Source organism: Leptodactylus fuscus, chromosome 4 (assembly GCF_031893055.1).
Source record: "Leptodactylus fuscus isolate aLepFus1 chromosome 4, aLepFus1.hap2, whole genome shotgun sequence".
NCBI classification, from domain to species: Eukaryota; Metazoa; Chordata; class Amphibia; order Anura; family Leptodactylidae; genus Leptodactylus; species Leptodactylus fuscus.
Genome location: NC_134268.1, coordinates 193,712,501 through 193,733,133, shown reverse-complemented (window position 1 = coordinate 193,733,133; position 20,633 = coordinate 193,712,501). Strand labels below are relative to the sequence as shown.

Below are 20,633 nucleotides of genomic sequence, written 5' to 3'. Positions count from 1 at the left end.
AACTGGGTGAGGTGAAAGTTGACATGGAGTCTTACTATCCTTTACGCTAGAAATATGCCCCCCCCCCCCCAGTGTATTCAACCATAGACTTGTACTGTCAGGAGAGGCGTTCCTTATCACCCAGCGATGATGTTGAGCTATGAGGAGCACAGGAGTACACTCGGGGAAGGAGGGGAGAGCGTTTCTCACAGCCCAGCTAGACTGTCAGGAATGCCCTTCTGATGGTGGGCAGACATCAGTAATGGCAACTATATCGCCAGCCCCAGGCCATGTAATTGGAATTCAGCGCACTGTTGGCTTTCTAGTGGTATATAAATGCGGTATATTTCAGGTGCCTGAGGACATGAAAGGTCATCTTTAAAATATGCGGGGAGAGAAGTCCTGCAAGTAGGCCCTTTTTGGCGTAAAACAGACAGACCCTGTTATAGTCCATGGGGTCTGCAGGTTTCCGCGCGCAACCTTTTTTTATTAAGCGGATAAGGTTTCCGTTTTTCAGATCCCCAAGTGGACCCTAAGAACGTAAACCTGAAGGCTAGTGTGAACCTACTGTATAAGATTATTTTGCGCAAGTCACATTTTAATTGAATATTTTTAGGTTTTTAAGACAACAGTAGCAATAGTCATAAACACAAAAGATATTGTGTAGCAAACTGTGAGCATAGAATCTCATAAAGGGATTCTACCATTAAAATCAAATTTTTTTGTTGATCACAAGTAGGAATAGCCGTAAGAAAGGCTATTCTTTTCCTACCTTTAGATGTCTTCTCCATGCCGCCGTTCGTTAGAACTGTGTAAGCGGCCACTTTTCTTGTGGCTGCAGGCATGTGCAGTTGGCTCTGCCCGAGTCTAGAAGTTTGACCCCAGCGCCAGAAGACGTGTGAAGAGGGTGTTCCTGAAGAAGATGGAGGCAGCGCTGGAGAGTTCTCTTGCAGTATTGGGGACGCCCCCAGTGCTGTTTGAGCGCTGGGGACCGCCCCCAGTGCCGCGAGAGAACTCATTTGCATACCGACTCATTTCTACCGAACGGCGGCGCGGAGAAGACATCTAAAGGTAGGAGAAGAATAGCCTTTCCTACGGTAGAATCCCTTTAAGGTATAATACCTTAGACTCTTGAGAAAACACGGGATGCTAATAATATTCTGATTATTCTATAACATGATCATCATGTCTAGTCTGTATACACAGGACTTCATTGAAGTCACTGTATAAACTTTGCTTTCCCACTGTTAATCTATCGGTTTAAATAAAGCTTATTGAAAAGAAAAAAAAAGGAGAAAAAAAAAAAAAGCAAGCTGCGGGCTGCCTCTCCTTGCACACATCCTGTACAGTGTGTAGCTGTGGCTGGCCAGTGGGCGGGGCTGAGCAGGACGGGCAGGCAGTGAGTGACACCGGGGCAGTGGCAGCCAGGTCTGCAGTGGATGTGCATGGCAGTAGTCGGGGTCGGCTCAGCAGAGGAAGCCAGTGGAGGGCGCAGGGTGGGCAGCCCTTGATGTTGAGGAGGAGGGCAGCTATTTCCACGAGTTCCTCTGAAACCCAAACACTAGTGACGTTCTCCGTGTAAGCAGGATGACCCAGGACGAGGGCACCCAGGAGGGGACTGTGCCCCCTGCAGCGCCCCCCGACGAGCCTGGCATGATCAGTGTGGATTTTGCAGGACTCTTCTACCAGTTTGCCAAGACTTTTGTGCTGATCTTCCCTGTCTATGTGCTGGGATACTTCGGGCTGAGCTTCAGCTGGCTGCTCATTGCTCTGGTCTGTCTTATGTGGTTTAAGAAAAATAAAGGGAATAAAAGTTCCAGACTGCACCGGGCGCTGGCATTCCTGGAGAACGAGGAGAAGGCGGTGAAACACAGCATCAGCACTACAGACCTACCCGCCTGGGTAAGTGCCCGTCAACAACTTATGTCATACAGGGTGGCACTTGGAAATTGGGACTATGGTGCCACACCTCTTGCTAAATATAGATGTCAAAAATTTGGCAACACCGGCTATAGGCGTCCTTGGAAATGGCATCATATGTTTTTGTATATATGATAAGTGTCCTGCAACTGTGCACCATGTGGTAGTGTGTACGGTAATGCCACTCTTGTATACTTGGCATACAACGTCTTACCTGTTGGTTAAGATTGATCTAGTGCCAACTAGGACGCTGGTGTGGGTGTTGCTATGTTCTTCTACTAGTTCTCTTATCATGTGTGGAAAGTATTTATAAAAGAGTTGTCCCGAAATCTTCTAAAATAAAGATGTAGCCCATACATACCTCGTAAAGGGAAACCCATCATCCCAGTCCCACATATGGGTTAGGGTCACCTGAATCCAATGGTGTTTTCCCCTTGTGAATCGGTGCCCTTTGCTAAGATATTGCTTTTTTTTTTTGTCTATATGAAAATGGGCTCTTTGGAGCAACAAGTCTCTGATCACTGGGGGTCTCACAGATCCTGCACCGATCAGCTGATCCCACTACCTTTGCTAGAGAGTATGGGCTGCAGCCTATTACTTGAATAGGAGAAGAACTCTCGAATCAGCTGATCAGTGCGGGGTCTGAGTGTTGGACCCACCAGTCACATACTGATGGACTTTCCTGTATATAGGTTATCAGTATAAAAGCAGATATTGGGGCCGGAGGACCCCTTTAAGGACAGGGTGAATGTTTTCTGCAGGAGGACTGAGAGATTGTAGGTATTCCTATGCCATGCAATGTTGGGGTCCCTAGTAACATGCATTAGCAATGCGGCTGCTGCCATATGGTGCCAGGTCCTGAGAATACCAGCTTTAAGAGAACGCGCACAAGTCGTGAATTTCACCATTTCAATTAAAGGGGTGAAATCTGCGACAAAATCCCCAACTCTTTTACATGTACAGATAGCCTGACAACAAGCTGAAAGTTACCAGTACAAGATTTCTATGTGTATTGGCTACCTTGGCTTCTAGGAATTACTAACCCTAGCCCCCACCCCCTTCTTTCACACACGTTAAACTCCATATGTCTATATTTCTATTGGCTTTTATGGGAAGAAGAAAAATTCACATCTCAAAGGGCACAAAGTTGCATCATGCTTCTTGTATCCTATGCCATAGGTATAACTAGCACCTTGTTGACACAGGAGGTTCTGCAGCAGTTCAGCTGACATTTCTCTTTCCTCTTTGACAGCCCAAAATGACCTCTGACCTTAGAAACTTTAAACTAGTTCCACAGGTCTGAGTTTTGGGGAGGGTCAGAGCATGTGCCTGAGGTTAAGTAACTTCCTTTAATGTAAGGGTATGTTTACATTGAACAGAATTGTTGCCAAAATTTCCATCTAAATGGGGTATGGAACTGATTTAGCCTTGGTGTGTGAACATACCCCAAGGCTAAATAATTCCTTCAGTGTAGGGATGTGTGGACGTCCGTCACGGACAGTATGACAGTCTTATTTCTAAGACTGAGGGGCTTCCTACAGGGGACCGTCGGCCATCTACAGAATGGACGGGCAGTGTTGACATGTCCTCTGCGTCCTTTGACCTGCCTATGGCTGGCTGTGTGATCCTGATGTCAGGTTAAGAGCTTTCCCCATCTCAGACTAAGGACACACGTAGCAGAAAATTCTACGTACTTGGGTTTTCATTGCTTCTCTCCATTTTTGGCTATGGAACATGTCTACCGTGTGTATGAGCCCGGTCCATGGATGGCACATGGGTGACATTTGTATGCTGCCCGTGTATCTATGGACCCAATCAACTACTCTCCGTGAGCCTGAGCCAGGAAAAGGACCTGTTCCGAGTTTTGCTTCAGGCTCTTGGCCGTCATAATACAAGTGTGTGTGTGTGTGTATGGGGCTGTACAAGTGAATAGGTTAGTGTGCTAGTCATGAAAAACACGTAGCACACGGACCGAGCATACAGTCATGTGCACGAGGCCTTAGCCTCGGACAATCCAGAACAAGGTATGGCGCTCTTCTCCCATAGAAATGACACGTCCGACCTACTTACCATTGCCATCAGCCACAAGACAAGGGTCCCTGACCTCCGTTCTTGAGATAGGTGTGGCCCCCAGATGTGGGCTCTACATCTGTATAACATTTATGGCCTATTCCATAGACAAACCATAAAGGGCTGAGATAAAAAACAAAACCCTGCTAAGGCTGCGTTCACACATACGGAACATAATCATATCAAACGACTAAAATTCTCCGTAAGAAAATTCATTAATAACTTTCAACTTCAATGGAGTTATTTCTCGCTAATAATTGCCAGTCATGTACCTGCAGATACATTTACTGTAGTGTAAAGTGTGGGAGTTGCAGAAATGACTGCGATACCATCCGAGCTCTCACCAGACAAAGTCCGTCCACTGAACGCCCGACACTCTCACACATCAAAGTCTGCCCTGATAATGCGGAGGGAGTAGGATTTCAGAAATACACAAAGCATTAGTCAGGGTTACTGTAAATTGTGGGATTTATGCCCATTTTTACTCACGTGTTATTTACTGACTACAATATGGAGACTGCACCATGGGGAGCGAAGTTTGGACACCCCGATTCTCGTCAGTTAGAATCCCACCGATCACATACTAATAACAGATCTATTTGTTACCCCATTACAGGGTAATGCTGCAAAGAATAATGCTGATAGGTTGGTGTTATGCGACTAAAATTCCATTTAAGTGTGCAAGGGTACACTGCTGACTTTAGGCACAACTCATCCACCTGTTACTTACAGAAGTACTCCGATGACTCTGCTATAGTCGGCCTTATCACTGATGGCGACGATAGGGAATACAGAGACTTAAACCGGGATTTTGTTGAATGGTGCCAGCAGAACCAGCTCAGGATTAATGCTGGGAAGACCAAGGAGATGGTGGTGGACTTTAGTAAATGGAGAAGTGCTCCAACCGGTGGAGATCCAAGGGACTTGTATTGAGATAGTCAGGACCTATAAGTACCTGGGTGTGGTCCTCAATAATAAATTAGACTGGGCTGATCACCTGGAGACGCTGCACAGAAAGGGCCACAGCAGGCTCTACCTGCTCAGGAGGCTGAGGGCCTTCGGAGTCCAGGGGACACTTCTTAGGGCCTTCTTCAACTCTGTGGTTGCTTCAGCCATCTTTTTCGGTGTGGCCTGCTGGGGGAGTAGCTTACCAGCCAGGGACAGAAATAGACTTGACAGGCTGATCAGAAGGGCCAGCTCTGTCCTGGGGAGCCCCCTGGACCCAGTACAGGTGGTGGGTGACAGAAGGATACTGTCTGTGGTAACCTCCATGCAGGAGAACAAATCCCACCCCATGTATGGGACCCTGAAGGGTCACTCCGCACAGAAAACTAAATGAGTATGAAGTCTTCCTTCTTTCTTCTTCTGTTCCTTAGCTGCTATGGACTCCTAGTATATCTTCTCTTCTCAGTATATGTGTGTCTCCTTCTGTATTATATTACTGTGTATTATCCTGTATCTGTATTACTATGCTGCTGTAACATACTGAAATTTCCCCACTGTGGGACTATTGAAGGATTATCTTATCTTATTCACACGGAGGAAAATGGTGCTGAATTTGGTGTGGAATCCGCGTCAGAGGAACCCATTGACGTTAATAGGAGGCTTTTTTTTCAGCTCTGAATCTGACGCGGATTCCACACCAAATTCAGCACCATTTTCCTCCGTGTGAATGGACTCTAAGGCCCTATGCAGCGAATCGCTGTGGCGGAAATACCTTGTGGTGCATGCTTTGCAATGTGTGGATGGGGTTAGCCAGAATCCCTCCACTTTGCAGGTAATGTAAAACTCATAGAGTTTTCGCAACGTTGGGCCTTGGCTTTATTACATACGAAAGGTTTTTGTTTGTTTTTTTCCGTCACATGCAAACCCCATTCAGCTAAATGGGACAATCACAAAAATTTGTGCGACAAATCTGACAAATGTGAGTTCACTTCTGCGGTCACAATTTGTCGTTAAAATTTGCCATACGTTTTTGTGGAAGGGATGATGGGCTGCAGACGTCACTCAGTGGGGATTTTTGTGCAAAACGAGTACGATGCTACTTTTTTGTATGACAGATTTGTTTCTGCCGCTCTCTCAAAATCCATTTGATCGGGATTGTCAAAACCTTATTAAGGCTCCATTTCCGTTTGTGTGTTCATTTGTTTCGAAGACACAAAAAACGTAGTATACCATATTTTTGCATCCGTCCGAAAAAACAGACAGAATCAGATCAGTTTGCATCCCATAAAAGGATGTAAAAAACATGATCTGAAAAGAGCCGTGCATGCATCAGATTCAATCGGTTGACGTGTGAATAAGGCCTAAGGGCAAGTAATTTAGAAATGTATAGAACATCTGCGGGGATGTCAAACTCCCCAGCGCTGCCTGGCAGTTTAGAGAACAGATTGCAGACTGCTATATAGGAGCCTATATTCAGCCACCGAACCTGCAGACTCAGGCTGTCATAAAACAGCTTACCCCGGTGAAGCCATGAGGAGTATGATTTCCCCGCTCCTGCCCTGATCTATTATTGGCCCGCTCCTGTTTGCTAAGGGAGTGATTCCAATAATAGAAGTAACTGTAGGGAATTTCTCTATATATCTGCAGCCATAGGACAAAGTGACTCATTCTGCATAGCCTTAGACTCTGTTCATATATTGCATTTTAGTGGTCTGCGATGGGGCTGCGGGCTTACTATTTGTATGATGGGGGTGTGACCCGGTATATGAGAGGACTCCATTGGCAGCAGAGTGAGGAGTTCCTGTTTGGCAGCTGCCCAGGTATGCTTGTGATGTTCTGTAGATGGTTATCTATGACTGCTAGCACTGCTTTATCTTGTAGTCTTGTCGGTCTATTTGAAGAGAATGGAGTTCTGTAACCCCTGATAATATGCTGTATCCCTGCCTTACAAAGTGTGGTATACGGGGACAGTAAGGAAAGTGGAACCAGAAGACTGGAATGAAATAAACCTCATTATTCCACCCAACCGCATACAACAATAGTACAAGCCAGTATATGAAGGTTTATTAGATATCTTATCAGAAACAAATGCTTCTTTGGCTCCTTTCCAACTCCTTCCCTCTGCTTCTTAAACTGCTCACTCACTATGATGTCACTGCTAAATCTGTATTGATAGATGTCAAGGATGACATAGATGACATGGGTCATTAACGGAACAGGTTACGTGTTGCCCATAGCAGTCTATGGAGTTGAGGAGTAGCTGCAGGAGGCAGACAGAAGCAAGGAACCACAGACATGGATGCAGCCTCTAGTGAGTGTTGTATCTCACTCCAAAGCCGGCTCAGTTTTGCTGTATAATATATAATGACAGAATCTCCTCTTCTCTGTGTGCAGATAATCTCCATCCGGTATCCCAATTAAAGAGAGTCTACAGAGGGAGATATGTGGTATAGTGGGCAGGTATAATACTGCTACTCATGTACATATATAAAATCCTATCCTGAAAAGTGATACGAAATGGCAAATTAAAGCCTTTTTCTATGCTGCAATAGTATACACTGAGTGCAGTCACTTGCATACAAGACTGATTTCTTTAAGCATACAGCCACTTAAAACAACTTTTTATAAAGGAATAGTACAGGTTAATATATGAAACATTGCAATATATTTTATTAAATAAATATGTTTTCTCCACTTTTCAGGCAGTAACTTTCTACATGTTAGTCTGTAAGAGAGGAGGGGGGTTGAAAAGACACTCAAATAATTGCTGTTGCTAATCTGCATGCTTTTAACACTGCTAGGTTGTAGATAAGAGGGTATGAGTACACAGAATGAGGCAATAAATCAATTAACCAGCTGTCAGTGGAAAGGTTGTCCAGGCCTCCCTTCTCCATAGATCTGTGTGTAAGGCTGAATTCAAGTAATAGGAGCCCCGTCCACTGCATAGCGGTGGTTCTAGGAAATTACGGCAATGCTCCTATTCCTGAATAAGAGAGCCTGCACATGCTTCCTATCCACTGTCATAGCTTCCAGCTGTCAGATATTGCCAAATAGATGATCTGTGCTGGGTCTGGATCCCCACAGAAGACAAGCTGATGGCCTATCCTGTGACAACCATACTCTCCATCTGTATCTAGCTTGAGTCATTGTGCAGGGTTACTAATATTGCTTGGTAAAACCTGTGAACGAAGTTGTTTGTTTATGCTGCAACGTACTTGTGACTTGTTAATACTGACGTGATTGGTGGCTGGAGTGTATAAAGAAAACATATCATCCGTCATGTTGTTTTACATTAGAGTCGACAGGAACGGACACAGGAGGAGGGGTTAATGTCTGTTGCTCTCATCCTACGACGGATAACAGCAACGGACAGTAGTGTGAATGTAGCCTTATCTTGCAATTCTATGCTATTGAAATGCTATTCTATTTTTTCACACTCTGGCATTTATTGGGTGCAGTTCACACCGATTTAAAGGAATTATTTACACGTTGCAAGATCAGAGCTGCCGGCCTTTACCGCCTATAAGAGCACTTTTTCATCACTGTCATGACATATTTGTAGCCTGTTGGAAAGGGAACAAGATTTCCATTTGGTGCTGTAGCAGGATATTGCAGCATGCCTGATATAAGTGCGGTGTAGCGGAGCTCCTGTAGTGCTGAGCCTTCCTCCTTTTCTGCTTACAAAGCTCCTCTCCGTCATCTTTGTGTTGACCTGCTTACCCGCCGTGCGCTTCCCAACTTCTAATAATTGAAGTCAATCCATTTTTAATGACGCCAGAAATCTAATCTGTCAGCGCTTGTTTTGGGGTATATTTTATATTCGGGATCTGGCGGCTTTATCCTGACTTAGATGAATACATTTTCTCGTGATACAGGAGCTTGCAAATTCCCAAGCATTGTACTGAGTTGTCACATTAAAGGTGTAATAATAATAATTAATAATACTAAGTAAGCATTGTATGCAGGGATATAATTCCCTTTATGCCTTTCCTTTGCCTTATACGTGAATGTACACATGTATAAAAGTGTCGTCCATGTGAGTTGTTGCTAGGTTACGAGCCGGCGAGGCGGCAGACACCATTTTTTTTATATATGTATCAAGGGAACGTCTCGCCAATGTTTTGGGTTTTTTTAAATTAAAACCAGATATTACTTTTTTTCTAATCTATATTAATTTATTTCTATTTTCTGTACAGGATTATGGGGGCGGCCATCTTGCCTGAGCTTTTCCTCTGCTCTGTTAACAGCGGTTAGTGATATGCTTTACAGCATAGTCATAGCCATAGGTAGCAGTAGACTGGAGCCAACTCCTTGAGATCTATGGGAGAGTTTTCTAAGCTGCGACGTCATGTATTTCCAGTAGTGGATGCAATGATTGTTCAGTGGTGTTATCTTCTATTGTAGAGGTGATTGCTGCAAAGAAACCCCATACAGAATTGACAGGTATAGTGCTATTATTAGGCTTACTGGTTAGAGTGAAAGTTGCAGGATTTAGTACTTAAAAATAAATATCAAATTTATTAGCCAGGACCTAACTTAAAATGGTCTCTGATTTGGTTTTAAGATCTTTGCAAGTAAGTAAATGGATTTAGCTTCTGCATGGTGGGATTCATGACTAGCGGTTCCCTGACTATATAATCTGGTGGGGGGGTTACGCTGGATTTATCTGGTGCAGCCTGCACCTGTACTCAAATCTTGTTCCTTTCTGGCATAGATGTCTGTTTACACCAGAAGACTGATGTATAAGATAATAAATCTGGTAGGTCTTTAGATGGATGTCATTAGTTCAAGGGCGATCTCTTATAGCCTACTTGTTGTCCTTTCTCCTAAGTGTTAATGGTATTTCTGACTCCATGACGGACAGCCGTGCTATTTATATGGATGCTATACTGTGTCCTTCCTTCTACTATTACAGTATTCACAAGCTCTGTAAGTGTCCTCCTCCATTACCACTAGGGCTGACCTTGGGACTATTGTCTGGGGGCCATCTATGAGTTAAAAAAAAAAAAAAGAGTACGTACTCTGTATATACGTGCCCGTATGTACATTATGATGCCAGGGTCTATTCTGGCCTGTTGTATTAGGTATGCATTGTGGAGATCAGATGAGATGTAAATGTCTCTGGGTTTGCATTGTGGAACTTTTTTCTATAAGAGTATGTTCACACGGCATAATTTGGAAAGGAATTTGAGGCAGTCTTAGGGTAAGTTCACACAGATTTTTTGGGCTGGATTTTGACACAGACTCTGTGTCAGGATCCGGCTCCAAAAAACGCCTCCTATTGACTTCATTGGGAGCTGTTAACTTCTTTTTTCCGCTAGCGGGTTTGTGCCGCTTGCGGAAAAAAGAAGCGTCCTGCCATTTCTTTCCGCAGATTCTGTGGCAGAATCTGCCACAGCGTCCGCGGCGCGAACACTCTCTCCCAACTAGGTCCATCATTTGGGCCTAATCCGGAGTAGAATGCTAGTCCCGTCTAGCCATTTTTTGGACCAGATTCTGAGGCAGCCTCCGTCTCAAAATCTAGTCCAAACAACCCCAGTGTGAACCTGGCTTTACACCTCAAAATCCTCTTCAAGAATTGTCTGCATCTGTATCCCTAATAAAATAATGGCAGACAGGATTTGGAATGAATCTACCTCAAAATCAGCTGCAAATTCCTCCATGTGAACATAACTTAAGGGGTTGTTCACTAGGCTTATGTGAAGTCCGTGCTGGGTGACTACTCCATACACACGTCAAAGTAAAGTGTCACAGAGTGGACAATGGTAAATTCCATTCATTCTTGTTAAATTGCTTATTTTGGCTTGTTTTGATGAGACTTTTCTGCGGACTAAGGCTGGCTATACACATATGAGTGGGTAAGGGCGGCTAGTTTTGAAAAGTTACCACCATCGACTCCTGTTTTAAAAATAACTAATCCTTTTATTTTGATTATATTATACAATTGCCGTAAAATTAGGCTTGGTATTGTGTTCGGGGAGTGTGCTTGGGGACCCCGAATGAAATACCGAACACATTAAAAAGTGGTTAGCAAAGAAACCACACGGACCCCATAGACCTATATAATGGGGTCGATGTATTTTCTGCGCAGTGTCCTCACAAATCATGTGGAGAGAAAAGTAGGTGCCTGCAGAAACTGTAAAGTGTTATATAGACTATAATGGAATCCGCCTTGTTTTTTTTTTTTTTTTAAATAGTGAAACCGGTAGAGAGAATTCCTCATTGTAGGACTTGCCGATTTTAATTGGCATCTTGGGTCGAGTTCACACGGAGTATTCTGGCTCGTCATTTGATACGTAGACACCGCGGGAGGATTTGTGGGCCGTATACGCTCCCATTGTTTTCAATGGGAGCTGGTACCGTACACGCGCCGCTATTTTGCAGCCGCCACAAAATCACGGCTGCAAAATAGCGGCGCGTGTACAGTACCGGCTCCCATTGAAAACAATGGGAGCATATACAGCCCGCAAATCCTCCCGCGGCGTCTACGTACCAAATGACGAGCCAGAATATTCTGTGTGAACTCGGCTTTGGATGGAGTCTGTGATGGAGACTTGGATCGCTAGATTGAACCTAGCTTTAGATGAGTTTTGTGTCTTCTGTCTGGCCATGGCAGTCAGGTTCTGGAACAATGAAGGATGTGGACTTGGTGCTTTTGCCTAACCAATCCACATCCCTGTCCATAAGTAACACCTGAGGCTGAGCGTGCCTGTGCTCGGAATGGGGAGAGGGGAGAAAGCAGTTTCCAGACACCTTAGTTGACAGCTTACCCCCACAAGAATAAAAATTTCAGACATGTTGCAATCCAACTTTCTCTCCCCCGACAAGTGGGGAACAATCAAGAGGGGCCCAATCACATTACATGGCTGTGAGCTAACACTGAAATACGTTATATCCCTTCTGGTTAGAATAGCCCTGGATCTATAAGATGGTTTGGTGAGCTGCCATGTGATGGTATGAAGAAACCTCGGCATAAATGTGTGTGGTTTCTGGTGACATTTTGAGGATGTATTTTAAGAAGCAGTCTTAGAGATTTGTTATAAAAACCACATTTTTCGTTTGGCTTATACAACTACTAGAACTCTGCAAAAATTAAGTCTAGGCAAAATCCAAAAATAACCAAAACCGAATGTCAACCCGGATAACCTACGTGATTTTGTTCACATTCACATCGGTTATTACAATATTTGCGAAGTTCCACCTGCAGTTATGTTCAGGCCAAACAGGTCCAAACTAAAAGTGCTATATATTTAGGGGGACTTTTCATACCCCAGAGTACTGTATAATAAGCAGAGGCCCGGGGGAGATGATCAAACATAACAAACAGTGTTACTCACCTCTCCTGTGCTTTAGGCATTACTCCCTCTTGTCTTCTGGTCGTCTGACTGATGACAGGAACCGCTGAGGCCCAGTCACAGGCCATGCAGTGTTGCAATGCTAGTGTCTACATGCCGTATAGGCAGTAGGCCCATAGAGGACAGGGAGTCATGCCGGAGCCCAGGATGACCTCTATTTATTGTACTCTGGGGTCTGAAGACACCCTAAAGTATAGCAGCAGTTTTTGTGCCGATACGTTCAGTTCAAACGAAAATGAATAATAATCACCATTAATTGTAAAGCTAAATTGCCCGATTAATCGCAATTTTGACTTAGATCATAATCGCCAATCCTTGGCAAAAATACAGCAAAATAACTTAGTCTGCAAATGAAAATTTCCCACATTGTACCACTGTGGGGAAAAAAAGCAATCCTGTGGTAAGCGACCATAAATACCCTGTGTGAATCCAATGGAAAACACAAAGTCCTAATAAAAACCTGATGTTTCATTTTCTTCCTGCAGATTGGTCGCTGTTGTGAGCTTTGCTCCATGTGTACTTGCAAAATCAAATGATGGCCGTAATTGATAGCTGTGAAACTGATGTCTAAATATACGCAAGTGGAAATGCTGTTTACAATGTGCCAGACTAACCGTGCCATCTTGTCCTTTCATTATGTCACTGCCAGCGACCAGGACCTCCCATTATAGCTGGATTTACAGTCTGTCCCTGAGCCTTATCTACACTGTTCTCAAATACTTTCTCTATTAAAAAATTGGAGTTTTAGATTACCACCATTTTTTGTATCAATTTAATATGTGTAAAATAATCAGTAAAGCTGACTCAAATCCCCTATCGGTTTGCGTCTACAGCTTCTATACAAACTTGTGCGTCTTTGTGGTTACAGACTACAAACAAAACCTATGTAGTCTGACTTTTATTTTTTTGTCATACTCCTCATCTGTCCCTCACTTTGTTCTTGCATACATGTTGGTAGGGCCTGGTGATGTCACATTGATATGTCACCGGTCCCTCGCTAGCAACTGGGTGAGATTGGTTGCAGCAGTCACATGAGCCTCTATATTTCTGGCCCGACCTGGGGTAGCAGGGAGAAAAGAGACCGGATTTGTACAATGGATGGGATGGGTGAATGCGACTTCCTCTGTAATTCCTAGAAATTTATAAATACTTTGGATACTGGGTTTTCCCATTCATATTGTCAAAGGGGTGTGTCCATCCATGTTCTTACCGTGGCAGCACTGTTTGGCAATTGTTGGATTGTGTGGGGAACCACCAATTGGTTTCACCTAGTTGTCAATTTATTCATAAATTGTAGAAGGAATAACGGAAACCGCATGATATTAAAGATGCTCCACAATTATCATATTATTGGGAGGACATGTCAGGGAAAACTGTTAAATCTAGTGGCATAACTAGGAATGGTGGGGCCCTGTGGCAAAATTTTGAAGACCTCAACCGACCCCCCCCCCCCCTAACAAATTCCTGCGCGCTCTATTATGCCCCACAGTGGCCCCTGCACACCACACAGTATTATACCCCATAGTGGACCCTGCACACAGTATTATGCCCCATAGTGTCCCCTGCACACAGTATTATGCCCCATAGTGGCCCCTGCACATAGTATTATGCCCCATAGTGGCCCCTGTACACAGTATTATGCCCCCTAATGGCCCCTACACACAGTATTATGCCCCCTAATGGCCCCTAGACACAGTATTATACCCCATAGTGGACCCTGCACACAGTATTATGCCCCATAGTGGCCCCTGCACATAGTATTATGCCCCATAGTGGCCCCTGCACATAGTATTATGCCCCATAGTGTCCCCTGCACACAGTATTATGCCCCATAGTGGCCCCTGCACATAGTATTATGCCCCATAGTGGCCCCTGTACACAGTATTATGCCCCTTAATGGCCCCTAGACACAGTATTATACCCCATAGTGGACCCTGCACACAGTATTATGCCCCATAGTGGCCCCTGCACATAGTATTATGCCCCATAGTGGCCCCTGTACACAGTATTATGCCCCCTAATGGCCCCTACACACAGTATTATGCCCCATAGTGGCCCCTGTACACAGTATTATGTCCCCTAATGGCCCCTGCACACAGTATTATGCCCCGTAGAGACCCCTGCACACAGTGTTATGTTCCTTAGTGGCCCTTGCACACAGTATTATGTCCCTTAGTGGCCCTTTCACACAGTATTATGTCCCTTAGTGGCCCCTGCACATAGTATTATGCCCCATAGTGGCCCCTGTACACAGTATTATGCCCCCTAATGGCCCCTACACACAGTATTATGCCCCATAGTGGCCCCTGTACACAGTATTATGCCCCCTAATGGCCCCTGCACACAGTATTATGCCCCATAGAGACCCCTGCACACAGTGTTATGTCCCTTAGTGGCCCTTGCACACAGTGTTATGTCCCTTAGTGGCCCCTGCACACAGTATTATGTCCCTTAGTGGCCCCTTCACACAGTATTATGTCCCATAGTGGCCCCTGCACACAGTATTATGCCCCATAGTGGCTCCTGCACACAGTATTATGTCCCTTAGTGGCCCCTGCACACAGTAATATGCCCCATAGTGGCTCCTGCACACAGTATTATGTCCCTTAGTGGCCCCTGCATACAGTAATATGCCCCATAGTGGCCCCTGCACACAGTATTATGTCCCTTAGTGGCCCCTTCACACAGTATTATGCCCCACTGTGGAGACCCAGGGGGAGAAAAACATAAAAAAAACACTTTTATTCACCTATCTCCCGGCTCAGCTACAGTCCTCTGCTGTCGGCCTCCGCTGTAGTCCATCTTCAATTACGTCAGACGTCACATGACCCGGGACGCAGGCCGGGATCATGAGATATCAGACGACTAGGCCTGAAGCCTGTCCGAACCGTGGAGAGGTAAAGTAACAATATTTTTTATGTTTCTTACCTCTCCCGGGCCTCCGATCACTATACTTAGGGGTCTGAAAAGACCCCCCGAGTATAATGATAGTGTTTGTGGGGCCCGTGGTGTCACTTACCGATCCCGTCCCTGCCAGGATTGGTAAGTAAATAGGGCCTGTTACCGGCTGGAGTAACTCCAGCTGGTTACGGCCTATTAAGAAAAAAAAACGTAGCGGCTGTCACCGGGCCCCTAATGTCCTGGGCCCTGTCGCAGCTGCCTCTGCTGCTACAGCGGTAGTTACGCCACTGGTTAAATCCTCTGTATAGGAACCCATCAACAAGTTGGGTATATGACTGTATCCATCTTGGTTATATTTGTTAGTGGTGTTTTCTTTTTTACAATCTAGTAGAGCATATAAAATGATGTTACCTACACATCTGTATGCACACATATAACTTCCAAATGCCAATGGGAAGACTCCCATATTGTCTTTTTCACACTTTGGTACATCATTGATCTGACTCCCTTTCGCAGTTTCCTTGGAGCTGAGGTAAACTAATTTCATGGCGTATGCGGTCAGCATAACTTTGAGTTGCCACGCATTGACAATCCATTGAACAGCTGCTACTGGAGTCCTTTGGGTTTATCATCTGCTTTTCTTGTTGTTTGGTGGTAAATAAATGGAAAGGCCGCCGCAGTGCGTGACCGAAAATATAAGCAGAAAAAGGCACAAAATCAAGAAATTACTTTTATTGAAGAGAAAGGAACATTTTGTTTATGGATCAGAAAGCATTCCAAGCTGAGGCAAAGTTATAAGACACAAGCGGTCCAGTATAGCATCTACAAATATACCAAGTATGGCCTGATCACTTTAGTCATGCAGAGGAATGTGCAGGAGAAAATCACTGCTGAAGTATGTTCCATTTAAAGGGATTGTCCAGGATTAGGAAAAAAAAGGATCAGTTTGCCCACCCCCACTTTTGTTATCCGTGTCCGTTTAGCTATTCCAAAGATACAAGGACTTTTAATGTTGATGCAGATTAAAGTATATTAGCCAAGTGGGCGGTAATACTTTATGGCATATAGCACACATACCTTGCCCACACTTACAAAGTACTATGTTACCAACCACCTGGCTAGTATACACTCATTTGCATCAACTCTAAAAGGGTTTATATCTTTGGAATAGCTGAACAGATTTAGATAAGCGGAGATGGCGCCTATTAAATGATTGGGCTTTTCAGAGCCGGCGACAGGTCCTCTGTAAATTGGAGAGAGTAAGCGACTACCTATCCCTCAGTTTGGTCAGAAATCCACAAAGCGAGAATGGGTATGGACTAGAGATGAGCGAACACTGTTCGGATCAGCCGTTCCAAACAGCACGCTCCCATAGAACTGAATGGAAGCACCATTCATTTCTGTGGGAGCGTGCTGTTCGGAACGGCTGATCCGAACAGTGTTCGCTCATCTCTAGTGTGGACCTTTGTGGAATAACCCCTTTATGTTGAGGCCCCATGGGACAATTCTCTATGCTAATTGCTGCTGGAACGCATCACGGTTCTTCCCTCAGTGTTTTAAACAGAAAGTTTGCGGAGTTTTCCTCCGGAATTTCTGTAACTATTATATCTACGGGAAAACCGCCATCGTTTCCGTAGATATAATTGACATGCTGCGATTTCCAAAACCGCACTGGTTTTGGAAATCACAGCATGTCCGCGCTGCAGTTTTTACTGCAAAGTGGGCATGGGTTTCACATAAATCTCATCCACATTGCAGTTACTGTAAAACGCCGCGATTTTTCTCGTGGCGTTTCTGCTGCGGGCAAATCGCGGCGTTTCCGGCCTGTGTGGCCCCGGCCTTATTCTAAATCACTTGTGTGGATTCCCTGGATAATCCATGGCACAGATCAGATTTTCTATTGTGGATTTGTGGCATATCATGGATATTTTTGTTTTGTTAGGCCTCTTGCACACGACAGTGTGCTAGCTGTGTTTTGCATGACCCATTCATTGCTATGGCCTCATACACACAACCATGTATTATCACAGTTCTATTTCTGTGCAGTTTTGCGACCGTGCTCATTGGCCCCAGTGAATAGTGGAAGGATGGCTGGTGCACAGGCGGCATGTGGTTAACGTGTCGCCTGTAAGACTCGGTTCACATCTGTGTTCGTGCAAGCAGCACTTTTCTCTCCACATTTTTCGAGAGGAAACCACATTTTAGTCTATGGTGTCTACGGGTTTCTTAAGGTAACCACTTTTTTATGCGGATTACATTTCTGTTTGGGGAGTCCCCCAAACGTAGATTGTGAATCTAGCTTAAAGGGATCCTATCATTAAAACTCAATTTTTTGTCCCTAACGCGTAGGAATAGCCTTAAGAAAGGCTATTCTTCTCCTACCTTTAGATGTGTTCTCCGGGTTGCCGTTCAGTATATAATCTGATTTTTGTCGGTATGCAAATGTGTTCTCTCGCAGCACTGGGGACGTCCCCAATGCTGCGAGATAACTCTCCAGCGCCTCCTGCATCTTCTTCAGGAATGGCCTCTTCACGCGTCTTCTTCCAGTGCTGGGTTCAAACTTCTAGGCCTAAGGGCAAAGCCGACTGCGCATGCCCACCGGCCATTAATAAACGGCCGCTTACACAGTATAGTATGCGGCCATTTTCTTGTGCATGGCAGGCATGTGCAGTCAGCTGCCCGAGGCCTAAAAGTTTAAAGCCACCGCCGGAAGAAGACGGGAAGAGAGACCATTCCTGAAGAAGATAGAAGCGGCGCTGGAGAGTTCTCACACAGCATTGGGGACGCCCATGCCAACTCTTTGCATACCGACGAAAACCGGGATTTATATAGAACGGCGGTGCAGAGAAGACATCTAAAGGTAGGAGAACAATAGCCTTTCTTAAGGCTATTCCTACGTGTTAGGGACAAAAAATTGTGTTTTAATGATAGGATCCCTTTAAAGGGATTCTACCATTAGACTACTTTTTTTTTCTAATTACCACGTCGGAATAGCCTTAAGAAAGGCTATTCATCTCCTACCTTTAGACGTGGTCTCCGCCGCGCCGTTCCATAGAAATACAGGTTTTAACCGGTATGCAAATGAGCTCTCCGCAGCAATGAGGGTGGGCCCCAGCGCTGAAAGGCCGATGAGCGCATCCCCATTGCTGCCCGAGAGCTCTTTCCTGCGCCGCCTCCTTCTTCTGCAGCAACTCCGCCTCTTCTGGCTTCTCTTGCTCTTGTAGTTCTATACAGGAGCATAGAGAGGCCACCCCAAAATGGCCGCCAGCCGGCTCCTGTATTGAACTGCAAGAGCGGCTACCCAAAAATGGCCGCCGGCCATTTTTGGGCAGCCGCTCTTGCAGTTCAATACTGGAGCCGGCCGGCGGCCATTTTTGGGTAGCCGCTCTTGCAGTTCAATACTGGAGCCGGCCGGCGGCCATTTTGGGGTGGCCTCTCTATGCTCCTGTATAGAACTACAAGAGCAAGAGAAGCCAGAAGAGGCGGAGTTGCTGCAGAAGAAGGAGGTGGCGCAGGAAAGAGCTCTCGGGCAGCAATGGGGATGCGCTCATCGGCCTTTCATGCTCATTTGCATACCGGTTAAAACCGGTATTTCTACGGAATGGCGCGGCGGAGACCACGTCTAAAGGTAGGAGACGAATAGCCTTTCTTAAGGCTATTCCGACGTGTTCATTAGAAAAAAAGTAGTTTAATGGTAGAATGCCTTTAAGTCTATCATATACACATTGTTATATATTGTTAAACATTTAGGTGATACATTTGCTTCATTGCATCAGTTGGAATTGGAGTATTTACATAGATCTTTGTTTAATGCTTCTTTACATGTGAACTCTTTATAAATTTTGAAAATGTCATAAAAAGTCCTCCAGCACAAGGGTATTCAAAATTAAATATTAAACCGGACACAGAGTACTGCATGTCCGACTCTGTGTCTGGTTTAAAGAAAAACAAAAAAACGGTTTCGCGGTGGAGAGCATGAAACACTCACTGGCGCTCACGGCCGGACATCTTTCAAACCCATACAAATGAATGTGTTTGAAAGAGTCCTGCAGCTTTCCGTCTCCCGCTCTGTTTTGTGCAGGAAACGGAAACCTGTATGAACGAGAGATCGGGCGCAGATGTGAACGAGCCCTTACCTGTATGCTGTATGCACACGCTCTTATGAGACCAATGTTGTAAGTTTTTTCTAAACGTTTTTTTCTGTATCTGGTGTTTATCTTTTAATGCCTCTATTAATAAAAGCTAATTTTGAATTTTGAATACCCTTGTGCTGGAGGACTTTTTATGACGTTTTGGATTGTTTCTTGCCCTGGGGTGTCTCTTCGTGCACTTGTAGTGAAGCCGTTTTTCTTCAATAGTTTTTTGAGCTGTGGAGATTTTTGGTTTTTGATAAATTTTGAAAACCTTACGTTTTGTTCTCTGTTGATACTACATACTTGACACATGGCCACATTTCCTTAGAAGGGAGCTTGGGGCTCCTCTATATACATTTTGGGTACGTTTGGCAGGAAACTCTCCATGACACGGCAGAGAAGAATGTACATTGACAGTTGTAATGGTTTTCATGCAGACATTCCTGCGCTCTGAGTCAGGGCTCTTGTAGGTTTCTACATGTGACAACGTATTCACTCCTAAGCTTAGATACTCGGCTGCCCTACATCGCCTTCTGACAAGCAGAGAACCCTCTTGTCTGTTATCAGTGGGTGTCTGTGTGCTGTACAGGCTGTTATTGTGTGTGTACATGGCTCAGCAGTAAATCCAGATTTTCTTACTGACCATCTACAGGCCGGCCTTATGCCGTGTCTAAGGGAATTCCCTGTTTTGCAATAATTTTATAGCTATTTGCTCTGGGCCAGTGTTATCACGGCACGGCGGTAACCAAGTGTTTATCTGTATGTACAATGACGTAACGCAGTGGAAATTTGGAAAGGACGTGATTTGTAATCAGAAAATCTTTCCACAAATTATTTTATTACATTTCGTGCCCAACTTTATTACATGATTGTTACATAAGGATGTCAGAAACATTGGTGCTTGTAATGGAAGTTTTCTCATACATGGAAAGGAATAAAAATAAAAAAAATTCTTATTCTCTGGCCCTTCGTAGGTTCCTGTTTACTTCCTACATCATTGACATGACCGCTGTAGCCAACCGGAGCGCTGGATCTGGAGTAACAGAAGAATAGAGTCATACATTCTTAATTTTTTGACAATCACAGAGAACCCCTTTAAAATAAATGTTCATTTTTGCGAACAGACTTCTATCTTCTAACAAGTTATAGAGATGGGGCTAAAGATTGGATCACGGGTGATTTAGTAGTTATTACGGAGCCCCTTTGACTCCTGTCGGCCTTGCTTAGCTTAAAGAAATTGTCTAAGATTGCTTAATGATGGCCTATCAGTATCCGTATCAGATTGGTTGGGATCTGACACCCTGAATACCCACTGATCACCGTGAAAATC

The 20,633-nt window shown here is 44.7% G+C and overlaps 1 protein-coding gene across 4 annotated transcripts in view; it reads left to right on the top strand.

Moving 5' to 3' along the window:
• Positions 1-1,347: 1,347 nt before the first annotated feature.
• The window catches only part of ESYT2 (extended synaptotagmin 2), a 96,994-nt gene continuing 77,708 nt past the window's right edge, over positions 1,348-20,633 (top strand). For all 4 annotated transcript variants that reach the window (XM_075271525.1, XM_075271524.1, XM_075271522.1 and 1 more), the window contains exon 1: positions 1,348-1,881. In XM_075271525.1, coding sequence (XP_075127626.1) covers positions 1,567-1,881 — 315 coding nt within the window. In that variant the 5' untranslated portion in view covers positions 1,348-1,566. The remainder of the gene's footprint in view (positions 1,882-20,633) is intronic.